This window comes from Hirundo rustica, chromosome Z (genome assembly GCF_015227805.2).
Source record: "Hirundo rustica isolate bHirRus1 chromosome Z, bHirRus1.pri.v3, whole genome shotgun sequence".
NCBI lineage: Eukaryota > Metazoa > Chordata > Aves > Passeriformes > Hirundinidae > Hirundo > Hirundo rustica.
The window spans coordinates 39,075,891-39,094,700 of NC_053488.1; the positions used below are offsets into that span (position 1 = coordinate 39,075,891).

The window sequence follows — 18,810 nt, forward strand, 5'->3', positions numbered from 1 at the left end:
AGAAATTATTACTGTGGGAGTGGTGAGGCACTGGAAAAGACTGACCAAAGAACTTGTGGATGCACCCATCCATGGAGGTGTTCAAGTGTTGAATGTGGGTGTGAGAAACCTCATCTAATGGGTTGCATCCTTGCAACCCCCACTGGTCCATGCCACATGCCAGAGGGGTTGAACTAGATGATCTTTAATGTCCCTTCCCATCTATGCCATGACTCTATAATTTTTTAAAATGATAATGCCTTACTATGTGGTTTTCATTTACATTAATGCTCCAAACATATTAAAATTTATTAAACCTTTTCACTAACATGGTATATTTTTTCAAATTAATATTTTAATTGTCCCATAAATATATACTTGGATTTTTCATTATCCACAAGATTCAATTACAGAAAAATTAATCTTCAAGGCAGACCTAGCCATTACCAATTCCAACCCCATGGAGATTAGCAGTATTTTGACACTACAGGGAATGTGTATACCTTTTACAACTTTGAAACAAAAAAATAAGAAATATTCCCTGTCAAAGTATGGAGAGTTGCAGCTACCTGGGGAGCTGGGAAAATGAAGGAGAGAGAATTCTAATGTACTAATGTTTTTTTTTCAAACTGCATTGTCATGGGAGCAAAAAAATATCTTACATGAGAAAGACAGTTATGCAGTATCACAAAGGAATTGTTTCTCCATACTTTCCCTTCTAATTTCTCCTTAGGGTCTATATTCTCTTCTGGAGATTAGCAATCCTGCTGCAGGAGGCAACATCACACTACAAGGCAACATGCAACTACAAGTGCTGTCTAGTTCAGCTGCTCTTAACCTATGTGTTTTTTGTAATAAGGATATTTTCTCAAGGGAATTTCCAAGGCTAAAGGGGAGAATGTATCCAACTCTTTTCTAAGCCATAAGAAGCTGGACACCCAATTCCTCTTTAATTATTATTTTAAAATATCTTCACATTTAGAGTTACAAAATTTTACTCCACAGCTTAACTACAAGCAACATCAACACCTTCTATGTTGATGAACCCTGAAATACACCCTGAAATATATTTTATGAAATTCAAAACTGAATCACATCAGTTGGATTCATCAATGATTAACTGTAGCCCATAGTAGTATTTGGATCATACCATCAGGAGTAGAAGAAAACTTAAAAGAATGGTATGAAGAATATATAAGCTGTTTATCACGCTTTTTTCTTGTTTGTTTGTTTGTTTTATCCTTGGCTACTAGTTTCCTTATTTTGCCCTAGAGAATACAAACAGTAGTCTCATGCTACAGTCTACACAGAATGAAAAGCAATCACTTTCACTGACGCGAGAGGAGGGTCCTGGTGCATGGGTACTGCTACCAGGCCCACAAGTGGAATTCTGAATCGGATTTTTAGTAGCTTTTTCCTCCAGCATTCGGAATGGGACAGACTGGACAAAAGCTGCAGTATAAGATGCCTTCTTTTTTACAAAGTTGTTCTCCTAAGGCACTGGAAGAAAGGCCAAGAAAAGCTCCAACCCTGCAGGAAAGTAAGAAGGAAAACACCTTTATTCCCAGGTGAAGAAGATTAGGAGTATACAAATGTCTGGGTGAAGTTTAAAAGTTATTAAGAGGGAGGGAAATAAAATAGGACAATACCTATCTGACAGCTTGGACAGAAATCCCTTGCAAGATGTCATACATAACTCCCACTGCATATACCCCTTTGCCTCACCAGTCTGGTGATTTTTTCTCAAGTGTAAGACTAAGTGCAGGAAATGGATTTTTCATCAAGTTTTTCTTCCCACAGCTCTTTTTGGCTGTCTGCTTTTTCTACCATTTTCTAGACATGCTGGGTCCCAAAGCACAGTCTGCTTCTCTGCTATAATTAAATCAAATTAACAAATACAACCACACCATGTTCTAGAACACAAAAATGAGCCCCAAAAGAATCACTGAAATGAACTAGAATTTCCAAAAAGTAGTCAGGTTTTTGAGCAGAGGATAAGTCTAGTAAATTGTAACAGTTATGACTGCGGTCATATGTTTTTGTTTCATTGCACACAGACCCTTATCAAACCTGTCAGCACAGCAACTATAATTCTCAACACAAGACCAGTATTACATTTAGTCTAATCTTTTTCATTTGGAATTGGGATGAAAACACTGTCATATAGGTTGGAAATAATTAAAGAAAAATTAATTGTTTAATACATCATGTAAAATGTTAAAAGTTCACTGTCAGAGGGAATAAATCTACTTATTGCTTTATTTTTCTTGTTTCAGACATGGTTCAAAATGAACTCATGCAAATTCAGCCTATGTGTAATGAAATACTGGCAATATATTCTAAAATGTTAACATGTACTTGGTCATTATAATTACAACCTGGAAAACCAAAAAAGATTTTGAGAAACCCTCAAAATCATTTGCAAAAAATAAAATCAGTGCTTCTGTGTTTAAACTTGCCTGCTTAGTCTCCAAAGCATTAAAACTGTGCTTTGGTAAAAAGTAATACCAGTAATATCCAAAAATAAAGCAAATAACCACAATCTTAGTAATTACTCAACTCTAACCTTACAGGAATTCTACAGCTGTGTAAAAACATTCTTGTTTATATTTCCTATTGATGAACTTTTTACCTGCTTTGTCTGTAGGTAGCTTCTCATTTGTCTCTAACGGCAAGTAAAAAGCAGCAAATCATGTGAGTATAAAGGAAGTATAAGCAGTTCTTTCAGTGTAACGGTACAGTGAGAATTGAAGTTGGGCATATAAAACAAGAAACTGTATGACTACATTCTGACCCATGACTTTCTCTGAAGAGGAATAGAAATCAGCTTTATAAACTTTGCTCGACAGAGGCTCTCTGTGTATTTCCACCACTCAAGTGAATAATAAATGCACACCTTGGCTGACTGATTTTTTTTTAATATGGCCTAAGGTATATAGCAAAACTCTACTTCTGAGCCTCTGGCAACAAAAGAATGGGACCACCTCTTAATGCCACCTATGGCAGTATTGATCCCTTTGGCAAAGAATAAAAGAAGATAATGTGCAAACTTAAATACTGTGTGGCACTTTTATTGCTAATAGTGGAGGTTCTGTGAACAAAATAGTAGTTTCTTGTTTATTACAGAATCACAGAATGGCTTGGGTTGGAAGGGACCTTAACAATCATCTAGTTCCAACCCCCCTGCTGTGGGCAGGGACAGCAGATTGCTCAGACCAGGTACAAATACACGACACATTTAGTCTTGTCGCCATATTTTAAATTAAGTCGTTGGAATTCACACATTCAGTTTTTCCATCCAGATTCTCACATAGTTATACAGTATTGCTAGGTGAATACTGAGAACAATGTACCTATTTTCTCACTTCATGCTGCATATTCTTCTGTTTCATGTTTTAGTGGTTTTAGATTTACATTTAATGACTTTAAGAAATAAAGCCATCAGGACTCAAAAAAACTTAAACAGTTGTTAACAGATTCTTCTAATAAATTTCAACATTTCTTATGTCGATGTTCCATATTCATTAAAAGTATTAACTCTTACACGCACAGAATTTGATTTTTTTCCCCACTCTCCTAATTTCTTTAGTGCAGAAGCACTTGGTTATCACCTTTCACCATCTGTATAACACCCAAAGGTCATGTTAGGTGAAACCTTTTTTTTTTTTTTTTTTTAATTCTAGGTATAAATTCACTTTTAATACACTGAATGAAATTACTTTATCATCCAATTAGGAATGTTATTTTCCAGTGCAATTATTTTTGTGATTTTCATGACCTAGTCTTTTGGATGGAACCAAACCTGCTGGGTTTTTTAAGCTCCAAGTACTAGTTACTTTCTTTACAAATAGGATTATAAATATTTCTACATAGAGTCTCAATGCTATACCTTCTTTATAACCTCCCTTCAGGTATTTGTATACATTGATAATATGCCTCTTGAGCCTTCTGTACTCCAGACTAACAGTCCCTGCTCTCCCAGTATCCCCTCCCATGTGGGAGGTACATCCATCCCTTCACCATCTCAGGAGCTCCTCACTGGACTATCTCCAGTATGTCCATGACACTCTTGTACTGAACAACACAATCCTCCAGGTATGCAGGCCCCAATGGTGCTGAGGAGAGGGGAAGGGTCACATGTTGACTACTCATGAATACCTCCTCTTCAAGTAGCTGGAAATACTTTCTGGGATTAGTTGTTTGATCACCTTATCAGGTATCACAGTGAAACTGACCAGCCTATAATTCCCTGGATCCTCCTCCCTGTTCTTCCTGAAGACAGGCAGAACATCTGATTTCCTTCAGTGTCCAAAAGCACCTGTCCCAATCACCATGATCCTTCAAAAATTATTGAGCAGCCTCACAGTGACATCAGTGAGCTCCCTTAGTACTCGTGGGTGGATCTTATCAGGACCTCTGGACTTAGGTAAGACTAGCTTGCTTAAGTATTCTCCAACCTGTTCCTCTCCCACCAAGGGTAAGCCTTCCTTGCTCCAATCCTTCCCCAGTGTCTGGGTCCTTAGCACACCAAGAACCAATCTTTCTCGTTAACACTAAGATGAAGAAGGCAGTCAGTACTTCAGCCTTTTACATGTCCTGAGTCACCCAGGCTCCTGCCCCATTCACCTGTAGGCCATTTCCCCTGAAATTTCTTTTACTACTTATACACTTACAGAAGTTCTTCTCTGGTTACCCCAAATCCACTTTCTGACACTATCTTTTCCAGGAATCACTAACTCAGCTTTAACCAAGCATGAAACTTATTCTGACAGTAAAAATTCAGTCATCACAAACATCCTGACATTCAACTAGTGAGCAAATGGTACTGGGGCGATCCAACCATCACTGCAGCATATCACAGCTACTATTCATACACTTTAAACCACTTTCCTAAGAAATCCGATTGTTACTTCTATTGTTTTTGTCACCTTCTAGCTTGTACTTTGCTTTTCATTATTATCTGTATGTGGTAAGCATGAACAAGGTCCCATTTCTCTCAATACTTAATATTCCAGTAACACTAATGGGTCTGAATGAGGGAAATAAACACTATTTCCCTGTCATAGGGTGTCACAGATGCCCTCTCATAGCTCTGGCAGATTTTTATGGCCTACAGACAAATTGTTTATTAATCCTACATCCAATGTAAGTCTTACTGTCAAGTACTTCCTTGTTTCAGCTGTACAAAAGCAGTAACAAATTTCATTTTTTCCCCAGATTTCCACTCTATTGCCTTAGCTACATTGGAGTTACAGCCAATACTAATAGAAATATTATACCATGTAAATCTTACTCCTTTCCAATGATTTTTTTTTCCCAAGTCTGGAACTCAGCGTTATTAGTTGGTTCACCACATTTTCAGAAAAATATGCTTGTACATTCGAAATCACTTCTTTGTCCATCCTTAGTTACCATGTACATGTGGATACTTCAGTGATGAATTACGTGAATGTAAAGATGCAATGTATGCATACATTTGCAAGCCTATCTACAGCTTTAAGAACTGGCAACTTAGTAACCTGGCTACTGAGCATATTAATTTCTTTTGTGACCCAAACTATTTCATATGTTTTAAATTTTTCAAGTCTTGTTATATACTTCTGCTAGAGGAGAAACAAGGAGAAGAAAGTTTGGAAGAAATACTTACAATTCTTAGTGCTTTAACTCACACACTTTAAGTCTATTTAAATACATTTTTTAATACCACAGCAAGGAAAACAAAACAAACCACACACACACACACACACACACACACACAAAACACTTTGAAAGAGACAATTGAGACCTAAGACGTACTATTGAATTTTATGGCCTGCAATAACTCCCAAATGACATTAAAATTGCTAGTATTTATCACAGCAACAAATGTGACAGTCTAACTCAGTCTGTATTGTTTACTTTCAAAGTTTGAAGCAACTTAATTCACACAATAAGTCTCCAACATATTCATATTATTGTTACAGTAACAGATCACAACACATCAGCATTATTTTTGATGGGTGGAAAAATATTTTTAAAAGAAATCTTTACACCACTTGAGAACCTACAGTTTTTTTTCCCGAAAGAAAAAGTGAATATAATAAAAGTGTACTACCTTGTCACCTTACAGCTTGACTCAATCAGCTCATTTTCAATATCCAACAGACTAGAAGGCAGATTGTATTCCAAAGATGAGGACTTTGTTTTTAAATGCAGCAAGCCAACACAGAACTTTGCTCCCATCTCCTCCAGTTCTCTTGTACCTATCTGCAACCCCTAATTAGAAAATAAGATTTAAAAATACAAAATAGGTACATGCAGATGGACCCACACATACTGCAGAATAACTCTTTAGGTTAATATTATCTTACTTTATTTAATACATTATCTTTTCTTACTTTATTCAATACATTATCTTGTCTTAAAGACAGAAACAATCAGAGTTATAGAATAAACACTTAGAAAGAGTATCAGAGAAGACTCAGGAATACCTACATGATTCCTCCAAGGCTGAACACACACATCCACATTCTTTGGAGCTTCCTAGTTTACACTTCTAGCCCCCACAATATTAACAAATCTTTTCCCAGTAGCATTGGAAGAGAGACAATGTCTAGATTCTTAAGTATAAAGTATTTTTTTAAAACTTCAGACAAGATTTATAAAACTAATCTAAAATACAATATTCCTCAACATAAATTCCATCAATCAGAATTTTAAAAAGGAGAGAACTTATGGCTGTGATCAATTTCATTGCTATGTTTTGACACATAGGTAAGACTATCTAAGGCAGCAGTTACTCCATGAGACAGATGTCTCTTCCCTGCCTATAAGTTAGCAGCCACATGTGTTAATTCTGAAAGTATTTATTCACATATTTAGTAATTAAAACTAACAAACAAATTCTCAAAAGCCATAGCTCTTTTCTAACTTGAATTACATAGTCAGGCATTTTCCTCTGCAAAGCCTATTTAGAAGGTAGAACTCATGTAATGCTCTCCAGGTTTACATATTTGATAAACCCTCCCATCAGGTAATTCTACATTTTTAATTTAGCCAGAAGTGCAGCATACAGGGACATAATGTTTGTCCTCAACTACTTTCTGAAAAGAGAGTAATCTGGATTGAGCTTCAGCAGTTGTGTAATTGGCTAGTACTAACTCTATGCACACTAGCAAATTCAGTGGCACGATGCAACTCAATTTCCCCTTTTGCAATTTCTGTATCTCTAGAAAATTTACTAGGATTTTCGCTTGGATGGTTCTAAACCATTAATACACAGACTAGTTAAAAAGAAGCTTTGACAAAACAAACAAGGAAACAGAAGAGCCAAGAATTGGTGGTAACCTAAGTCATCAAGTAGGAAATAAGAAAAAAGAATGAAACAGGAATATTTTTTTACCAAAAGCTAGGGAAAAACCACACAAGCTTTGTATGTGTTGCCACACGGACACTGCGTTTTAAAATGCAAGGTTTAAATGAAAGTGTGCTGCTCCAGAAGTGGTACAGCCCATACATTCTCCATGTGCTGCTTTGAACATAATTTAATAGAAGAAAAGTTTGTTTGTCTTCTGAGTTTTTTGCCTTGGTAGTACTCATAAACAAGGTGCTTTTTAGTAACAAGAAAGATAAAGCTATATTCATGATATTGAACAGTGCCATCCTCCAGCCAAATGGTACTGAAATCTGTTAGCAGTGAACAAGAGTTGAATATCTGAGTATTATTCTTAATAGTAATACTACTTACCTCTTTTATAATGCTTTTGTGCTGTAGGTTTCAAAGCACTTATTAGTAAAGGAAGAATTATCCTCACTGTACTGATGGAGAAATGGAGGCAGAGAGGGTTGAAGCGATTTGCACAGTGTCTCACAGCATGTCACTGACCCCGCTGGGAAGAGAAATCAGTTCTCCTCACTCAGAGCAGTACCTTATCCACAGAGGCCAATTTTTTGGCTTTGTTTTGTATTTGTTTGCACATTGTTAACTTTCGAAGACCCCAATCATAGCTGGGGCTCCACTACGCTAATCACAGGAAGACACAGACCCTGCCCCAAAGAGATTAAAATAACATTAAGGTCAAGAGGCAACAAGTATGTAGAAGAGGAAGGAGAAAGCCAACAGTAATCTCACTGTTACACAGATTACTAATGTGTAAAACTGATGGCTGAAAAACTTTTCCAGGTATCATCTGCATTTGCTGCTGAAGAATTTATCGTTAGTTGGTAGATTTCTTATAGACAGGTTATGTCTAACAGGAGTGTCTCTAAGTTGAAGAAGGACAAGAGTACAGCATAAGGAAAGTGCAAAGACAATTATTATAAAGATAAATAGCGTGCGCATGTTCTGTGGCTGCTACTTTTAACACAGCAGAAAGAGGATGTAACCAAAGAGAAAACGAAATGGATCAGACTGGAGGTTGATCCAACTGGGAAACACCTGAAGGATAAATTTTCAACTTACTACATTGAAGGGTCTACCACAATTGTGGTAAAAGCTTCATGCCAAATCTTTACTTGCTTCTTGAATTTCTTTTATTATAAGGGATAATGTAATATTGCACAAATACCAAATTTCTTCATTGATTCTTCCATCAGCCAAACCTCTTCACTTCCATGAAAAAAGATCCAAAGTCTGTTTCAGGAAATCATCATCAGTTGCCCTTACTAAGGGACCTGAGGTCAAGTTCATTTTCACTGAAGCCTTGATTACACTCCTTTTCTTTATCTTCTAATGATCTTCAACTGTTGTTCCAGCACCTTTAACTGAGGCCTATTAAAGCTACTGACATGCTACAGGCATTGCTTTTAAGCTCAAGCCATCTTAACACAGCTTCTTCTTTTTTTAAAACTAAATTTAATTTCTTTTCCTCTACATCTTATACAACTGTCTTTCTTCTAGACAGTAAAGTTTTAGATAGAGGGTTGAAGTCTTCCTTACTAAGAATGTCAGGAAGGTACTGTCATATCAATAGAATATCTCAGTGATTAAATCTGCTACTTGAAAGCAAAGATACAAAACAAAGGCACAGCAGACTGTGACCTCAAGTGGAGAAGAATATTTCTATAATATACTTTATACGTACTTAATAAAAGGAAAACAGCCATATAAAGATTCAGGGGAGTCAACTGGACAGTAAAATATCATGTAGATCTTTTGATTTCCTATTCAGCAGAGGTTGTAAAGACATAATCATTTTTGAGAACTCAAATTCTAGAGACTGAAAAATCATGGTTACCGAGAAATTAACCAAATCTTCATTTCCGGAAGTCTTCTCTTTAAGTGCATCATAAGATTGCCAGATAGTAAAAGCTTTTCGATTAACTTAAAAGTCAAGCAATACTTCCAAATGCAATTATCTCCAGTCAGGAAAGACACTGATTTCTGTTTTCAGATGGCATGAATCATTGAAGACATTGATTGCTCTTTTGCTTGGCATCTTAATTACATTCCATAGTAGATCCTGGAGAATTCTTTCACGTGATTTTTTTTTTTTTTCCTCACATCTTGAATCACATGTGATTGACCTATGTTTGCAGCACTCATCGTCAACAGACTACAAAGTCTCCATGTGACCATCTCAAAACACGAACCTGCTTCCAGAGACAACTCTGTCACCAGAGCTCCTAAACTGAGTTAAAAATAGTTAACTTCAGCTCAACAGCTTCCTGGCTGGAAAAAGTCTAGATTCATCATTGTCCAAGTAAAAAAATATATTAGGATAAAAAGAAAAATTATGTTCAGCTTTGGCAAAGTTTCAGTATTCCTTCCACAAAGAACCAAACTGTTAAGTATTCCTCTTCATGCTTTGAACATAATCCAGCAAGGATGCCAAACAAGAATAAGACTAACAAAGTGTTTCAGACTTTTATGTTTCCATCCCTCAGATCAGAATTCTCATGTCCTTTAGGATGGGAAGTAGGAGGGAAGGGAATTTCTCTCTGTTTTGAAATAACATATAATGACGTATGTAATCTAATTTATACCACAAGTTTATTGACAGAGTTACTGGCCCTACTCCTTCCACAAAATAAATCCCCAATATAAACAAAACAACACAAAAAAAGTTCCCCCCCCCCAAACCCCTGAGCTTAAGACTTTTCATCTCTTCCATCTTCTCTCTGGAGAAATGCAGCTCTTTGCTTAAGTCCATGACCTTGACTTTTTAGATATATTTTCTTAATAAGTTTGAGCATTATCGTAGTGAAGAAAAAATTAAGACTCTTCCTGTATGTTCAGAGATGACTAAGAGCTCACAAATTGCTTTACACCATAAAATGAATGGCAGAACAGTAATTTAGTCTCCTCAGCTAGTCTATATGACATAAAAGAATGCTCTTCCCCCGAGTAAATTATTCTTCCACGAAATTCAGACATTTTCTCCTTTCATTACTGAAGAATAGCATTGGAGGTTTAAGTATCTTGAAAGTTTGTCCACAAAGCACTTTCAATTCACTTTTCTTAAGTACTTCCTGTAGTAACACTGCTAAAGCCATGAGTCCATGTTTAAGAATATTTTCAAAATTTAAAAATATGCAAATTGGATGATTTATCTTTTTTTAAGCTCTACAATGATGTCGTCTGAGGAATATTCTGACAACAGCAGGAATGCATCTGTTTTTAATTGACAAAATGTAGTACTTACAGGCATACTGAAATTCTGGACAAAATATCTGTCTTCCTACTGTCTAGGGATATAAACACAGATGTTGGAGCATATATTAATATACTAAATATATCTTGTTTCAACTCTTTTTTTTGTTTGTTTGTTTCTGTCCCACACAGCCTTCTGATCCTCTTTCTGTCAAGCACCTTATTTGAGGCTTGTGATCATTTTCTTGATTAGCATCCCTAAATTCAACTTTCATGCAGAGGAAATCCACTTCTTCCATGCATACTGTCTAGTAGTGAGACACTACCAACAGGGTCATCTTTTGTTTTCAGATATGCAGCCTTGCTAACACTTTTCAAGCAGAGAAAATGAAAACAAAATTTAAGTCAAGAAGCCACACAACTATGTGAGTTCAGAGATGATGTGTAATTTGTAGAGCTGATAACCTGATATGAAACTGTTTTGGTTTGTAAGCCTGTTTCCCCAGCTATATGGGAAAATTCTGTAAGGGACACTGCTAAATATCTGTTGAAGAACCATGATCTGCCATGGTGAAGTCTGAAATTGCCATATGTAAAGGAAAATTTTTTTACAGTATTGGCATTTACTACTACCCAATTCTAATAATCTGTTGGGCAGCACAGTTCTGGGGTTTTTTAACTACATGTGTACACGTGTTACAAGCAATGATTAATATTAATCTTGTTAAAACAGCCCATAAGCATAACTGCTATGGAACCCTCAAAATTGAAAATCGTATCATTTCATCCTAACATTAGCGTACCCAGACTTTAAAAGGTTTCAGAAGCTTAAAGCAAGCAAGATTTGAGCAAGCAGTGTTACAGGGTAAGATACCAATGCAAAGGGAAGAAATTGAAAAGCAAGAAATATTTAACTGATGTATACTCTTACTTTATACTTGCCCTGGTCACATCCACATAATGTGCTTTCCATTGTGTAGCTCCTTTGTACTCCTATCTCTCTCCAGACAACAACTCGTGCTGTAGATTTTTTGGACTTTTCTACTACAAAGCTGCAGCTGCCCATGCAGAATGCAGGGGCAGTCTGACTCAGGATCTTGGGGAGTGCCTGCAGGACAGCAATTTGAAAAATACAGTGATTCTTTTATTTCCCATATGGAAGAAGGTGAAAAGAGACCATATAATCACAAACTGGTACCAGAAAATTTGGTGCATTTTGAATTAAAAAAACAAGAAAGAAACAATTCTCCATCTTGCGTTTTCAAAACACTTTGTGTTCAAGTGAGCATCATCAGGCCTTTTCCTAGTTTTCAAAATCCTTTTTTTAAGTTCAATCACTAAATTGTTAGTCACGTGATCAGGATACAAGAGAATTCTTCAGCTGATCACCATCCCTCCTAACTCATAAAGCTAAGTTTGCTCAAATTAAGTGTACCACATACTCTGAGTAAGTATTTAATTCAACAGCAGACTTTTTCAGAAATCCCACTTACAGACCTAACAAAAGCAGTATTTTATTGACACATAAAATTCATTTGTATACAGCAAAGCACTAGGTGCATATTTCACTTCAAGCATGTGAATCAAAGTTCAGTATAACTGTTTATGTGACAGCTTCAGTGAAAAGGTCACACAAATATATATTTGACTAATGATATTTGACTGTACTTTCCAGTTTTTATTTGTGTCAGTTAAGACGAAACACATGACTGCTTCAAATTTATTATTTCAGTAGTAATTTCAGTAGTAATACAAAACCCATTAGTGTAAGCTTGCCCAAACATTTCAGTCCACCTTTTTGAAAATGAAAGGCATTTTCCAACAGCCCTGATTGACTACTGTCTTTTGTGCAATACAGCAGTGCAGGCTGAAGTGACAAAAGTACACATAAATGTGTTGGAACAGCAGACATGATAGGCATCCAGCTCTACATCCAAGAACTCACACAAGAAGATCAAGAAGCCGCAGGGATTTTTTTGTTGTTGTTCTGGGTTTTTTGGGGTTTTTTTAGGGAGATTTAAAGAGGAAAAGAAATCAGAAAGCATCTGTACTCATTTACACTCAAGGATGCATAACAAGTGTTTTAACACGCATTCACATGTTGTCAAAGCTTAACTCTGGATCTTTTCAAAAAACCACAGGGCCTGGACATCTATAGGTCACAGTTTTGCAGCTCCCATGAGGCAGCAGTGGAGGGAGACACACAGAAGACATATGTAAGACTCCATGAAACAAACAATTCTCTAAATTTTTGACATTTTTGAAAGCTTATACAATGCAGAGAATGTGTTTGTGCAAGTTTATTATATATACTTAATTAGGAGCACATGTCTTAACTACACATCTTTATATAAAGGAATAAATAAAAAGGAATCATGCCTATTTCCGTATATAAAAATAAGTATTTCTCAGAACAATTCAGTTTGTTTTTTGCCTTGTCAGCAGAATATTGTTTGCCACATTTCAATGTCTCATTTTTTAATCTGGTAATTATAAATTCACAGAAACATATTTTCTATCTATTTTCTATAAAAGTAATATAAAACACAAAAAATACTGGCTTTAAGAAACAAACAAAAAAAATAAAGCACTTAATGTTTAAAGCTCAAAGTACAATTCATGAATTGTACTTTGAAGTACACTCAAAAACCAAAGAGATAATTTTAAATAAGTCTGCTTATGCTATAGAGTCATGATTTGCATAGGATAGGTTCAGGATACTATTTCAAAAGTATGTTCCAAACCCATGCCAAATAAAAGGTACAAATGTCAAAACTTACCCTGTAACCACGGTCTTCCATCAGGTCACAAGAGGCGGCATTTACACTTGTGTGCCACATTGTCTCTTTGATGCTGCAGCCATACATAAATACATTCTTTTTACGAGAATGACCATGATAATCACAGTAGACCTATAATAAATAATTTGGCAAAATAAACCCAAGGCATATGGAATTAACATTTTATGAAAGTAATAGAAAGACAACCTTTCTTATTTGTACTGTTGAGTGTTCCAAAGAATTAGGCAGCTCAATCCTTTATATAATTAACTTGTGCGTTAAGACAAAAAGTGTGTGATTCATCTAAGGAAGCTTTAACCTTCTAGCCTAGCCAATGTAACAGATTTACATCTACAGGTTTCCAGAAGACCAGTTCTCCAAGACAAATTTAAGCGTGCCATGGTTTACAAGACCATATCAAAATGTTTAACTTATAGACTAGCTACATAGATAAAGTTAAAAATATTCAGAATTGCTTACACACACATACTTACCAAAGGCAAACGTTTTATAGCAGCCAGATATTGCAGTAACCCCTTAGCATGGTAAATAGTGGGATGCAGATCTGGATTTGGATTTTGCCACTGCCTGTTTAAATCTTCTCCACTTAAAGAGCAACGGTGGCTATTGTGGGGGGGTGGAAAAACGCATGATGTAGTCTGTATTATTATACTTTTATATAAGCCTCCCCCCCACCTCAAGTTTTCCTCATCACCACTGCTTCTTTGGAAGGAGTTCAGCAAGAAACAAACTTCAATTTTCTAACATGCCTAATAATAGAAATGTTTGGGGTGTTTTAAGCTATGTTACAGAAAATCTAAAAATAAATTAGAAGTAGCCTCTTATGTGAAGTCAACTGTAATATTACTTATTTGCTGTTGAAACAGAAGGCTTGCAATTCTATCCAGGTTCTAGTTCAAAATCAGTAATTTCATATATATAGTATATTTACAATTTTGGTGTCTTCTGTAATTTAGAGACTAATGTCAATTAGAAATCTAATACTTGAAATTTGAAATTGTTAAGAGACATGGAGCTGTGAGAAAAACAAGGACCAAAAAAACCCACCAAACAAACCAGCAAACAAAAATATAATCTCTGTATTCAGTCAGCTATCAGCAAGAACTTTTAAACTTGAAGGATTTAATGATCATGATCAGTTATCTTTACTACATTTGCCTGTGGACTGTGTCTTCTGGGACAGCTTTATTGTCCCTGTATCTCCTGAATTATTTAATTACACGTGTTCTAGTATACACATTCTTGTACGTATATAAAGACAAGGTTCTACTGAAATCTGTAATTAGTTTTATTTTTATAATTTTGCCCACAAAACCTTTTAAAATAGTACCTATAATAGATGAATAGAAACTGCAGGTTCACCATAGCAAAATATCCATTTCACATGAATTCCCTGCAACCAAGTCAATGCAGACTGCTCAACGTTTACTCATAGCAATTTCAAAACGTTCTGAAATATCCCTTAAATTTATTAAGGAAAGTGCAGCAATTGAAATAACTATTAATAACTTCAACCAAACCAGGATACTCTCTTATCTTTTCTCTTGCACACCTGTTAACTTTCCACCTTTTAAAAAAAAATTATGTAAAAGGCTTTCTCAAATATAAGGCACTATTTTTTTTTCATGTACACCATGAACTTGTTTGAATTTGTTTAGCTTTCCCTAAATTCAGGTGTGGTCTCATACAACACTCTTACACAAATCCAAGACAGAGAGACAATTAAAATGTCATATCAAATCACACAGGAATGATTATCATCCATGAACAACTGAAAATATTCTTGTAAAACTGATATTTGTGAAGGAATATAATGCTTTGCCTTTTAAGATGCCAAAAATACTGCAAGTGTCTGTTGCTTTTTATCATGTAAGTATTGCTTTTGTATCTTTGCAGGATTAGTTTAGATTATTGATTTTTAAATATTGATGCAAAGAATTAGCGCACAGGTTAAATATTTGTGAGTAAATATATGCTTACTTTCCATTGATGACACCATCTGGATTGAGCATGGGAATAATTTTGAATATGTAAGATTCCCGTAAACATTGCGCATTTGGACTATTGCTCATAAGGTATTCCAGTGTTCCCTTCATAACCCAGCTTGCATTAGTCTCTCCAGGATGTACACGAGCAGATAGGAATATATAAGGACGATTCCCTAAAAGAGATATCCATAGAAATTGTAAAATACAATTTAAGCTAAGTAAACAGTTTGTTGATTGGAAAAAAATCCAATAGCCCACTGCATTTATTACAATGCAAAGAACATTTATAAGTTGAGTATTACTGAGTATGGGTATTATTGATAGAGCTTGCCACAATATTTTTGAAAGGACTGCTAATTACAGAACTATCACAATGGAGCTTTAAATTTGATCAGACAATTACACAAATAATTTGAGCTGGCAGTTATGATGTGACTTGCATGACTTTTTTTCCCAATAGTCAAGAAAAATACTGAGGTGGATAAACGAATCAGGAAACGGCAAAAGTTCACGCCAAATCACAGTAGCAAGATGTCAGCTTTATGAATTTTTTTTTTTTTTTTTTGACAAACAAATAACCTCAACATTTTAAGAAAAAAGTTACTTGTCCAGTGTTCTTCTCCAAGAAATGTTGTCTGCAAAATGTAATGTACAAACCTAGCAGCAAAAATTTAAAACACATATTTAATATGTACTTGTACATTTTAAGATATGAATATCTTTGTTTGACTACCACAAGTAAGCATTATTAAATACAAAGCAAATCCTCAATACTGATGCCTCTTAGTTTCAGGAAATTCATTACCCTTATTTTACATTGCTATTTTTACACTACATAGCAGTTAAGCCTTATTTTTTTCTACAAATACCTAGTTCTACATTATTTTAGGTTGATGAGAAAGAAGAGTTATACTCACTGAACTGACAGATATGTTCATAGTAATTGGACTCTGGCATGGCTGTAATCGTGACTAACGGACAGCTGTTGCCAGCCAGGGTCTCACAGAGAACATCGTGCCGAAAATATATCTTTTGAGGATTGTGCATAGATTCCAGCTTCCTAAGATGCATCTTCATCCCAAAAATAATGAAAAAATACTTGAAATCCTTTGCAGTCACACATGACAGCATATTTCAAAGGTACTATTTAATAGATCTTTCTTTTAGATGTTCTAAATGATGTTCCAGTTTCTAGGTTACTTTTGACCTTGAAATACCATTTTTTATATCTCTGAATACTTCTCTTTACGAAGTCTGTTTTTGCAACTGCTTTCAAAAATATGAAGGAAAAGCGGGTAAATAATTGTACTTAGATGGTACTATAAGGGGATATAAAAGGTAAGAACCTCTGTTTCATTAATGTTATCTGATCAGGGACCTTTCACTGCAAAAAGCAGTAGTAAGTAAAAGAAGAAATCAAGACACAGGAACAGAGAGATGAGACGTTACAGAACCCATTGCAGCAAAGCCATGAGTCTCTCATTGAACAGGCCTTTAAGAATCTACAGACAAAGATTCGGAGATATTCACCTGATTAGAGGAACTGGATTAATTTGGGACATTCAAGAGGGGGGTGTGGTATTATACAAAACTCAAGCACCTGATTCCTACAGTATGCCCTTAGCCATGTCTCTGAGCAGTCTTACTCTCTACCCTGTGCATCCTAGCGCTGTGTGGACTAGTGCAACTGAAAGGACATGTGTAAGTCAATTTGGGGTCAACAACTGGAGTGCACAGGGGTCTCAGCATCAGTAGCTGGAGAAACCAGCCTCTCAGGAGCGTCTCTGTGGGTACCACAGGCTGTGTCCCAGCTACTGATGGAATCAAAGCAGACTCCAGCAGCTGGAGCTGTAGGCCATTGTAGGCCTCTTTAGTCAGTGGTGTCAGCAAAGAAGCAAGGGGATGTCTCACTGCCAGTGACTGCAGTGGGTAGAGGTGTTCGTGTCCAACCACTGAGGCAAGGACATTGTGTCCATCAAAACTCAACTGGTGGGACAAGACAGTAAGGGTTGAGTTTCTCAGTGACAACACCTGCAGCAGGAACATGGGTTACAAGACCATGTGCCTGGTAACAGCTGCTAGGGATGGGGGGCAAGCATATGTATTCCCTGCAGCTGGTGTGTGTGTGGGCACACGTGAAAACTTGCTAGTAAACTTGAAGGTGAACTACCCAGTGAGTATGGGCCCCAGGTCCAGGGAGGGCTATCTACCAGGCAGACAGTCCATGCTGGCATCTGGGCAGAGCCACAGGTGCAGAGTGCCTCTGAGATGAGTGTGCAAGTGCACACATCTGTTTGCTAGTGAGCATCAGGCTGGACTAGACTGCAAACTGGAGGCCTGCACAGCAGGTAAGAGAGACCCAAGACTGGGGCAGGGCTATGGCATGGATGAGTCATGCCAGTGCTCCACAAACATGCTTGTGAGTAGGATGGCTTGTACTTTTACAAGTGAAAAGCAATCCATACCAACTGCAGAGGAGGATGGAGTGTCTGTAACTGTTAATGCAAGTCATGGCAGTGTTACACAGGGGTCTGCCTTGTCTGTGCCAGCCCATGTGGCCAGCCTTGCACGGCAGGAGTGGGCATGCACAAGTGTGTGTGCATAAGCCTCTTTCTCTCCCTGGGACACATATGCAGACTTGTTAGTGAATATATAAGCAAACAGGAAAGCAGCAGCCATGTCCATCAGCCTGGGACAGAGATGCCCCCGAGGTGCCTTGGCTGGCCTTGGCAGCTGGGCAGGAGGAACCTCCAGGACCAGGAGCTGCTGAAAGCAGCAGCTGTTTCTAATATCTCTTAACAGATATTTCTTTGAAAAGCTGGCATAGTTTAGTGAAAAGCTCCATTTAAAGCTGCTATACACTGGCCACTGAATCCTCTACTTTGCTTTTATTGCTGTGACAGAGGCAAACAAGAGACTTTCTAGCAAAACAAATTTTGCTTAGTATTAAAGGCTTCAGAAGAATTCTTTAGACAATTCACAAATGTAAAAAGATCTCTAATTATCTTAGTTACAGCAGCTTTAATTATCAAAAAGTACAACAGCAGGATGCAAGCCATTTAACTCAAGCACAAACATTCCATCAAATTAGCACTGCTTCCAGTCAATTATCACAGAATCACAGAATGCATAAGGTTGAAAGGGATGGGTCATCTAGTTGGCCATCTAGTCCAACCTCCCTGTTTCAAGCAGGACCATCTTATAGCACATTGCACAGGATTGTGTCCAGACAATGCTTGAACTCTTCAGGGATGGAGATTCCTCAACCTCTCTGGGTAATCTGTTCCAGGGCTTGGTCACCTGCACAGTAAAGAAGTTCCTCCTGTTGTTCAGGTGGAACTTCCTGTGCATCAGTTTACGACAGTTCCCTCTTGTCCCAGTTCTTGGCACCACCAAGGAGAGCCTGGATCCATCCTCTCAACACCCCCCCTTCAGATACTTTCAGACATTGAGGTACCCCCTCAGTCATCTC

At 36.8% G+C, this 18,810-nt stretch overlaps 1 protein-coding gene across 11 annotated transcripts in view; it reads right to left on the reverse strand.

Annotated features, from left to right (window-relative positions):
• AGTPBP1 (ATP/GTP binding carboxypeptidase 1) overlaps positions 1–18,810 on the reverse strand; it is a 75,044-nt gene that overhangs the window by 18,350 nt on the left and 37,884 nt on the right. For 8 of the 11 annotated variants that reach the window (XM_040089840.2, XM_040089842.2, XM_058424234.1 and 5 more), the window contains 6 exons: positions 16,256–16,409; positions 15,331–15,511; positions 13,824–13,953; positions 13,330–13,461; positions 11,481–11,657; positions 6,074–6,234 (listed from right to left, as the gene is read on the reverse strand). In XM_040089840.2, coding sequence (XP_039945774.1) covers positions 6,074–6,234; positions 11,481–11,657; positions 13,330–13,461; positions 13,824–13,953; positions 15,331–15,511; positions 16,256–16,409 — 935 coding nt within the window. Of the gene's footprint in view, positions 1–6,073; positions 6,235–7,705; positions 7,848–11,480; positions 11,658–13,329; positions 13,462–13,823; positions 13,954–15,330; positions 15,512–16,255; positions 16,410–18,810 lie in introns of those variants that run through there. The other 3 variants (XM_058424235.1, XM_058424236.1, XR_009208640.1) reach the window with 2 other exon arrangements.